Here is a 9,013-nt window from a genome sequence, read left to right on the forward strand (position 1 = left end):
GTTTACTGTCATTTTTCAAGGGGTTTGTGGAGGCCACAGCACTTGTTACACTGAACAGAAGCGTTCCACCTCCCAAGGAGGTTCACCCTCATCTTACATTTTTGTTCAGTTAAACAGTTTTAAAATAATGTCATTAAATCCAGAGTCCATTTAGCTGCAGCATGTGGATTTTCCCACTGCCTAAACAACTTTCAAACTAAACTATCTCTTTGCAAATCTAATTTCCTGTTACAACAACGTAAGTCAAAGCGGGGAGAGCAGGCGAGGTGCAAAATTCTGGATTGAGACTGTGAATAATTCCCCTTGCTGCTGGCCCAGCTTCGGTAAGCATGGTTTTCCAGTTTTCCTTAAACTGAATGATCTTTGACCTTGCTTATGCCTGGCAGAAGCAGGACTCCCAAGGTCAAAGGTTAATGGGCCTGGAAATGATCATATGCTTATCAGCAAAATAAACTTGGAATAAAGCTGGAGTGAATGCCAGGCTGTTCCCACTGGCTCGAATTCCTAAAAAAACATAATGAAATTAACACCCAGGGCAGTAAAGGCCACAGGAGGGAGCGCTTCCCGGGCCCGCCGGACAGCCTCGGCAGCCATTTCACAGGACCTGCGTGCGCTTCCACGTGAACAGCATGGAGACACCACAAACGCACCATTTCTGCCCTGAAATGCCTGCTTTGGGGCTCCCTCGCAGCATGGAGCAGGCAGCCGCCGCGAATGGGCTTCCCATGCCACACGGCTCGCCAAGCCCCATCCCAGGGCGCTAGCCGTCCCCAGAGGACAGAAAGCGCCCTGGCTGCTCCGCACAGCTCATCGATAAGGATTCACTTCCAGGAGCATCTGCCTGTTTCCAATTAAGTGTGTTTGACACATTTTTGCATGCAGTTTAAGAGATAACATAATAGGAGACCTTGCAAATGCGCTTATTGAATCCATATGGCAAGTCATGCAGCAACCGGCAGACGCGGGGCTGATGGAGCGCAACGGGCGCTCGGGGACAGAAAACAGTAACGGCCACGGGGAGGGAATGGGCGCTGGCCGGGTGCGGCGGAGCCCGTCCTCGAGGGGACGCGGGGGCAGGCCGGGCGCGGTGGGGCCCGTCCTCAAGGGGACGCGGGGGCAGGCCAGGGTGTCCCTCGAGGGGACACAGCGGCAGGCCAGCCACGGCAGGGCTGGCGCAGGCCAGGCTGAAGCGGGCATGTTTTGCTCCTCCTGCGTCCCTGCGCCACCACCTTGCCCCGTAGGTGCGCTGGGTTGAGGAGGGCAGGTTGCAGTGACACGTTCGCGCAGGGGCCTGGACTGGGACCGGGACCGGGGTCGGGGTCGGGGCTCGAACCGGGGTCACGGCAGGGGCGGGGGGTGGGAATCAGGCCTCTCCCCTGTGGGGTGGGCAGGACTGTACCGTGCTGTGTGTGGGGGGGGGAAGGACTGTACCATGTGTGGGCGGGGGGTAGGACTGTACCATGCTGACGGGGGGGGCTGTCACGGGGGCTGTACCAAGCAGTGTGCGTGGGGGGCAATAGACCAATGATGGGCGGGGCAGACGCCTTGCAGCCAATGGGATGCGCAGAGGGTCCCCGTTCCCTCTCCCGACCCGTCCGCGAGGGGGTGGGGAGACGCATGCGCAGGACAGGCGCTTCCGCTTCTTCCTGGGCCCTCAGCAACGCCGACGCTTTTGCGACAGCCGTAAGTGAGGCGGCGGCGGGGCCGGGGGTGCGCGAAGCGGGCGGCGGCGGCGACTCGCCGCGGAGCGATGAGGCCGCAGCAGGCGCCCGTGTCGGGCAAGGTTTTCATCCAGCGGGACTACAGCGGCGGCACGCGGTGCCAGTTCCAGAGCAAGTTCCCGGCCGAGCTGGAGAACCGGGTAAGGCGGGCGGCGCCCCGCCCCGAGCCGCTCCCGGCGATGGCCCGGGCCCGGTCGCCGCGGCACCGGGCTGGGGCCGGGGCCGCTGGCGGGGCTGGAGCGGGGCCGGCCCGCGGGGGCCGGCGGCGGCCTCGTGCTCTTCGTGGGTGAGCTGGAGAGCCTTCAGCACTGCGGCGGATCCCCCGCCTCATAGACCCCCCCCCCCCTTTACTTAAAGCTCTCCTTTTAGATTGGGGAGGGAAACGAATCTCCCCCCCCTTGGTGGGCCGGGAATAGCTCTCTCTCCATCGCACCCCAAGGGGGTTCTGCTAAGCACTGTCGTATTTACCTTTAAGTTTAAAGATGGTAACAATTTTTTTTTCCCCTCATCTTGATCCTGTCTGATGCACGTCACGAGAGGGCATGTCTTCAGAGTTTGAAAGCATACTCTGCTTTCCACATTCTTTGCTTTTTGGCATATAAACATTGTTTATTGTATAAATGTAACTTCTGACTTACTGTGGCTACAAAATGCTTTTAATTTGACGTGAACATCTACATTTAAAATTCTTGAAAATTCTTCTTTTCAGTGTTTTTGAGATGCTGGTGGGTTGTGCTATCTTTAATCCTGAGGAAAACAGCAGTCCTTTGTAGCAATAAAATAAAATGCATTCATTATGTCAATGAAAATAAAGCATGCATTGTTGCACTGTGATGCATTAACACTGTCTTTTCCTGTGGAGACCAGACAGGTCTGCTGAGCCTGACCAGTAGCCTCACAAGTACTGTCTCAAGTACTTTCATTTTGTTTATTACTGTCAAATGCGACATCTTCAACTGATAGCAAAATAACCAGTCCTCGCTAATGCCTTTTCTTTTTCTCACTGTTCTTTTTTTTTTCTTCCACTTTTTTTTGTTGATTTTATTGAGGGCTTATTTGAGCAGCACTGCAGGAACCATAATCAATTACTGATATCAGGAATTAGCTTTGTTAATCCACTCACTCAATGCTTTTTTAATCTAGTGGACATCTCTGCCTGGGGATTAAGTTTTTTGATTTGGGGGGGGGGGGGTTTTTTTTTTTTTTTTTGGGGGGGGGGGGGGTTAGATGAATTGCACTTTTAGTTACTTGTTACTCTTAATTTCTTTGTGGTCAGATTGGTTTGGAATTCAGACTTGATCTAATCGCTTAGTGGATATTTACCAAAGAACTACAGGTCCGTAACTCAAGGTGTCCTTCAAACTTTGGCTCCAAACATATTACCTATTTTAGATGTTTGTAGGTGATGCTTCTGACAAAGTTTGGAAGTGCAAGTAAGCAATAAATGAAGGTAGATATCTGATGATATCTGTGAGTCCTGAAGTGTGCAGGGCATGACTGATAAATTTGACTTTTTCTGCAGATTGATAGGCAGCAGTTTGAAGAGACCGTCCGAACACTGAATAACCTTTATGCAGAAGCTGAAAAACTTGGAGGCCAGTCTTACCTTGAAGGGTGTCTGGCCTGTTTGACTGCCTATACTATCTTCTTGTGCATGGAAACACATTATGAAAAAGTGAGTTTCTTTTGTTTACTTTATTGCTTGGAAAGCAGTATGTTCCACAGACTTCAATTAAGGATTTGTTTCCTGGTAGGTTTTCTGTGACTTGCACCATCCTTGTACAATTCCATATAGATACCAGATCTTACCACAAAGTGACTTTACATATAGACAAGCCTCTTTAATATATATAGTCAAACTGAGTAATGAAATGATCCTTTGTACTTGAAATTCCAGAAGAATCATGCAATTTCAGTCTGTAATGAAAACTGGCATTGTGATGTTAGGTTCCCCTAATGTTGTTATATTTGTGATAAAGCTGGGGCTCTGACTCTAATGCGGTAAAAGCTGATTAAGAAACTGACCTCTATATTATTCTATTACCAGGTTCTAAAGAAAATTGCCAAGTTCATTCAGGAACAGAATGAGAAGATCTATGCTCCTCAGGGCCTCCTTCTGACAGACCCTATTGAAAGAGGATTAAGAGTTGTATCCTTTAGTGGTTTCTTAGATTGTCTACTGGTTTGTCCATCTATGAAATGCTGGCATTTTTATCTCAGTTAGAATGGCATTCTGTAGTTTTAATATCTTACTGTTTGTTTTGTTTTTGTTTTCATAATCTTTTTATAGTACGCTTCCCTAACAGCCTTTCTCTGCAGATTGAAATTACCATTTATGAAGACAGAGGTATGAGCAGTGGAAGATAAAACTGTGGAGTCTAAGGTATTATTCACTTCACATTACATGTCAATCTAAACCTTTTCCTATATGCTTAGAGGGATAGACTCTGTCCTGCTGAGAGAGAATGTTTATGCAACCACTACATGTAATCAAAGGCTTTTAAAATAAATCTTGTGTGGATTAGGTTTCCACATACCAGTTGAAGATGTAAAAATAGCAATAGTTGGCAGTATGCCACTGAATAATAATGAAGTTCAGATGATACCAGATTTAATTTTAATGAAATACAGGTCTTGATTGTGTAAATATATATAAACCTAACTTGTGCTATGTAATGTCAAAAATTGTTTTCTCATTTGTAGATCCACAAGTCTTGATTCTGAAGTTTCTCTGTCATAAGATCGTCTGCTCAGAACCTTAAGTCTTCCCTTTAAAAGCAGACTTTAAAATAGGTCACTTTTGGATCTCGGAACAGGTTTCAGGCTAATAGCATAAGACATTCAGAAATATTCAAGAAAAATAATTGATGCTTTTCCTATACTGCTGTCAAAGATGCAGCTTTTCCTTTCAAATTACTTCTCAGTAGTACATGGGGCTTGGATCTCTTGCAAAAGCTTCTGTGTTTCAAGAACATGTAATCAAGGCCATGACCATAGCATGTTAAGGATCTGCTTGCATTTGCCTAGAAGTCAATATGATTAGCCCCAAAATCCTGAACGAATCAGTGTAATTACATTTTTACCTTGGTTCCAAGTAGATAGATTATTGCATTTTATATACTGTTGAATTGCAGCTTTTCTGTCTAGAAGGTATTGAATGATGAACAAGCATTGCCGGGGATAATGTTTTGGTTTCTCATGCCAGGTGATGGGATTCTTCTAATCTTTTGTGTTCTGAAACGTTTGAGAAGATACTGTATAAACACGGAATATCTTACTTGCTGGCCTGAGCCTCAGGCATAGGGCATACCAGAAGCCAAATCTTACACAGCCTAAAGGAAAAATGCAACTAAATATACTTAATATTATTACTAAATTCTTTCAGTGCTTTTTCTACTCTGCTTCTGTTGTATGTCTCTAGAATTTCTTTTGGTAATATGCTCAAGATTAATGCATATTTACAGTGTTTCTACATCAGATTAATGTACTGCAAGCTGGAGCAAACCAAGACAAGAAATTCTGGTAAAGCAAAATGCTGAAGATTCCTGCTGATGTTTATCTGTTTCTAATAAACTCTGGCTATAAAGTGGCATTGCTTGTAAATGCCAATTCTGATTCAAAATATCCTAATTTATCTGGTTATTAGCACTTGGGAGTCTGTTGTATTGCATGGCATTTGTGTTCTGCTGTTGGAATAAGTTTGTGTCTTTCTGCACCTGTTTGGCACAAGCCATTTGTCATGACTTATTTCCCAGAGCTTATTGCTTAGAATAGTTTCTTACTTGGCGTTTTGAGCAATTACTTAGAAGCTTGTTCTATCAATATTCCAAAAACTGTGAAATTTGGAAAATGGGGAAATATTTACACTATGAACTTCTGGATAGTTTCATGAATTGCAAATACTTCTGGTCAGTACATATCTGTTTGTAAAGCAGTTTGAAAAGCAAAATAAGTCTGATTTGGAACTGGAGCTTTACCTAGATATCAGTCTCTTCAACTGTAACCTGTTCATGTGGAGCCTGCAAACTGTCCTTGGTGATATGTTTATGAATGTAGCCTACACGAGCTCTACAAAATGTGGATTGTCTCTCTATACTGTATAGCGGTAGAAAACATACACTGCCTATTCCTAGCCAGGCCTATTTTAGGCCTTACCATCTGTAACATGCATGTAAATTCAGAAGAACTTTGAGATCTGCTAGTAGACTTGACATCTGGTCCTACCCAGTAGTTCTTAGTGAAAAATCTTTGCAAGACCTTGTCACTGAGCATATGCTAGTATATTAAAAAAAAAAAAATGTTGCAGTTTTTCACTTGGATGCTGTGGTCGGTTTTCACTTTGGCATCTTTATTCCCAACTTTTGCATCTAACAGTGGCCAGCAACCTCTAGCTGTGGTTGCTTTACCTGGTGAAAATATGATGTGGAAAGCTGCTGAAAGGTACATAATTTTCCTGACGCAGTATTGGGAGAGTCTTAAAGTGAGAAGGCAATAGAGCTAGGACCTCAGTCTTCTGTCATGTCAGTTCTGATAATCCCAGTCAGTGCGTGTGTATCTTTCAGAGTATGTGAAAGGGAGATGATACTTAAAATAAGAGGTCATGCTAATGTGCATGCCATATAGAACTGCAAAATTAGTATTTTGATGGGTTTCCAAAATACCTGACAAACTTTTATTGAGTCTTGACAAAGTTCACTTTTGAAAAGCTGAAACTTGAACTGGCACTCTTGTTTTAGGTACTCTGCAGGTCCTGGGATGGTAGTGGCCTAGGTTATTGGCAGTGTGTGCCGGAAAGATTTGTAAGTGTTTATGCCTGTTGTGCAGAAAGGAACACGCAAATGAAGGGCTTTGTTTATTGTTAGACAAATGAAATCCAGAGTGCTGGCTTCCATTCCTGTTAATCTTATTATAGCACGTGTTATCCCCACCTTTCCTGCTGCATACAGAACAGAATATAGAATAAATACAGAACAGAGTATAGCTATGAATAAATACAGAACAGATTATAGCTATGTAAAGATTTGTGTATGGTGTTTTGGGGTGTGTGTGTGTTTTTGTTTTGCAGTTACAGTTTCTAATGCTATGAAACTCTTATTTTCTAGCAGATGGCTCAGCAATGGACTCACTGTATCAAAGCTTCCCTACCTCCTACTTTAGAGCATCATTCCTCTTTCTGCTGCCAGATCCACAGTGCCATCTCCTACAAGGACTAACTTCCTAAAACTCTACTCCACATGGGGTGACCTCCTAGCTGGTCAGCATCCATTTTTGGGCAAACTTCTAAGCAATGGGATCATTTTAGTTTTTGAAGAAAAAGTGGTAAAGCTGCTTACTCTGCTGAAAGAAATTGGGCACTTTGCCCAAAAGAAGCCTAATTTAGACCTGAGTGCAGCGCTGTTCCTCCATAGTTCTTGAAACTTTCTGTACATCAGTCGGGTTTTGGAAGGCTACAACTCAGAGTTGGGAGTTTCCAGGAACAAGGCCTTCCCTTCGGTTCAGTACTGGAGTGATGTGCAGTGCCTCTGACTGGCAAGAAGTGACTCAAGGCACTGAGCATTTTAAGTTTCCTGTGCTGATTCTCATTGAAAACTAAAAGGCAAAGTGTTTCATGTTTTAATGCTTTAGTTCTTCCTAGAAGGGGGAGAAATAGCTAGAGTTTAATACTGGGTTGTTTGCTACTACCGTATCTGTGCTGTTATTGCATCTGTCTATGCTTGTCAGAAGAGAAGGTCTATTTTTTTTCATTCATGAAACAGTAAGTAAAATAAAATGGATGCTGAACCAATGAACGTAATAATCCCTACCCTACAATTAATATGTGAAATGTAAAACTGTTTCTTTATGGATTTATTATATATAATTTATAGGAAAATGTTGATTTGACAAGTTGTTAGGTGTTATGTAAGATGGTTTCTTAACTCTAGCTGCTGGCAAACTGTTGAAAAGTAGAGCTGTGTATTATTTAGTATCTCCCATGCATAGACATTCCTCAGCAATACCTGCAAATGTAAACTTCCCACAAACCAAGTTGGCTTAATATTTTTCTGTTGTATCCTTCTCACTTATCAAACTAAGGATGTCTTGGCTTAGGTTCTGAGAGCCATTGTTGGATTGTGGAAGGAATTCAAGAATTGAGAAAATGAGGAAAAATGTGCAGAATAGATGGAGTGTTTTGGCTTTTGGTCATACTGTAGGTGCTAATACTGGATCTGAAATTCCAGGCTTATTACTCGGCCACTTTTTTTTTTTTGAGATTTGTTTAACATTTTAATTGTATGAAACTTGTTTTTTCTAGACTGTAACAGTGTTTGCCTTTCACATCTGTTGCAATACTTTGCAGAAGTACCAATGGATTAGTAAATTTTTTCTTAAACTGTGTCTGTGTCATATTTGAGAGCACTGCCTTGCATAAAGTAGCCACATTATTGAGCTTTTCAGTTTGCCTGTTGCAGGGTGAACTGAACAAACAAAACTTCAAAATCAGCTGTCCTGGACAGGACGCTGCTTAGGCAAACACTATTTCGGCTAGACTTTAGGGTTTATAGGGTATCTTTATACATAGAAATAAGGTGTTTGATGTGAGTATGTGTAACACAGACTTCCCCCCTTCACCCTGGGGTGAAGAGGCAGATGCTTGGGCAGGGGCCTGTTTCCTCCGTGTGCCGCTGACAGAAAGCGAGGTGGTTTCCGAGGGGCCTTTATCTTTTTCCGCTTTTACTGTAGCTTTGTGTTTAAGACATTTTTCACAGCTCGTGACTGTGGTATTTGCTTCAGCGCGAAGTTCCATCCGGCAGCCGCCATGTTGTTCACGGGCACCGGCGCAGTAGGGGAATGCGGGGGGATGTGCGCCTGCGCAGTGGGCGGACGTGCGCACTGAGGAATGCTGGGGGGGGTGCGCCTGCGCAGTGGGCGGACGCGGTAGTGCAGCGCGCCTGCGCACTGGGGGACTGCTTGGGAGCGCGCGCCCGCGCGACAGGTCGGGCGGCGCATGCGCGCGGGGCCGCGGCGCTTGGCGGGAGGCGGCGGCGGGATGGCGGCGGCGGCAGGCGGTGAGGAGATGAGGACGGAGACGGAGCCAGACTCGGACGGGGGCAGCGAGGAGCTGGTGCTTACCCCGGCGCAGCTCATCCGCAGCCTAGAGCAGGTAGCGCGGCGTGGGGAGAGCGGCTGAGGGGCGCGGCGAGGGCGGGCTAGACGCTGCTCTGTGGGGGGGCGGGCGGACCTGGGCCTGGGTTGGGGCCGGGTGTAGAGCAGGAGCGATCCTGGCCCCCGCTTACAGCGTGTCGTCCCCC

General features: G+C 45.5%; 2 protein-coding genes across 4 annotated transcripts in view; both read left to right on the forward strand.

The window, feature by feature from the left end:
* The first annotated feature begins 1,614 nt into the window (after positions 1–1,614).
* GOLGA7 (golgin A7) lies at positions 1,615–8,099 on the forward strand. Of its 3 annotated transcripts, XR_003256192.1 has the most exons (6): positions 1,674–1,861; positions 3,244–3,396; positions 3,769–3,870; positions 4,041–4,104; positions 5,186–6,520; positions 6,824–8,099. XR_003256192.1 is itself a non-coding variant. In XM_026082871.1 (5 exons), the coding sequence occupies exons 1-4, from the start codon at positions 1,751–1,753 to the stop codon at positions 4,086–4,088; spliced, it is 414 nt and encodes a 137-aa protein (XP_025938656.1). In that variant the 5' UTR covers positions 1,615–1,750; the 3' UTR covers positions 4,089–4,104; positions 6,827–8,099. The 3 variants fall into 3 exon arrangements, 2 of the variants coding, with proteins under 2 accessions (XP_025938656.1, XP_025938654.1); XM_026082871.1 differs by lacking the exon at positions 5,186–6,520 and having other exon boundaries at positions 1,615–1,861; positions 6,827–8,099; XM_026082869.1 differs by lacking the exon at positions 5,186–6,520.
* Positions 8,100–8,728: 629 nt separating this feature from the next.
* The window catches only part of GINS4 (GINS complex subunit 4), an 11,411-nt gene continuing 11,126 nt past the window's right edge, over positions 8,729–9,013 (forward strand). Inside the window, exon 1 of the mRNA XM_026082868.1 lies at positions 8,729–8,865. Within this exon, the coding sequence (XP_025938653.1) occupies positions 8,752–8,865 (114 nt within the window). The 5' untranslated portion in view covers positions 8,729–8,751. The remainder of the gene's footprint in view (positions 8,866–9,013) is intronic.

Source organism: Apteryx rowi, unplaced genomic scaffold, assembly GCF_003343035.1.
Source record: "Apteryx rowi isolate R43461 unplaced genomic scaffold, aptRow1 scaffold_597, whole genome shotgun sequence".
Taxonomy (NCBI): domain Eukaryota; kingdom Metazoa; phylum Chordata; class Aves; order Apterygiformes; family Apterygidae; genus Apteryx; species Apteryx rowi.

Coding starts and splice junctions, on each gene's coding strand:
- GOLGA7 (XM_026082871.1), top strand. CDS start 1,751: ATGAGGCCGCAGCAGGCGCCCGTGTCGGGCAAGGTTTTCATCCAGCGG. Junction 1,862..3,243: donor CGGCCGAGCTGGAGAACCGG/GTAAGGCGGGCG, acceptor CTTTTTCTGCAG/ATTGATAGGCAGCAGTTTGA. Junction 3,871..4,040: donor TTGAAAGAGGATTAAGAGTT/GTATCCTTTAGT, acceptor CTTTCTCTGCAG/ATTGAAATTACCATTTATGA.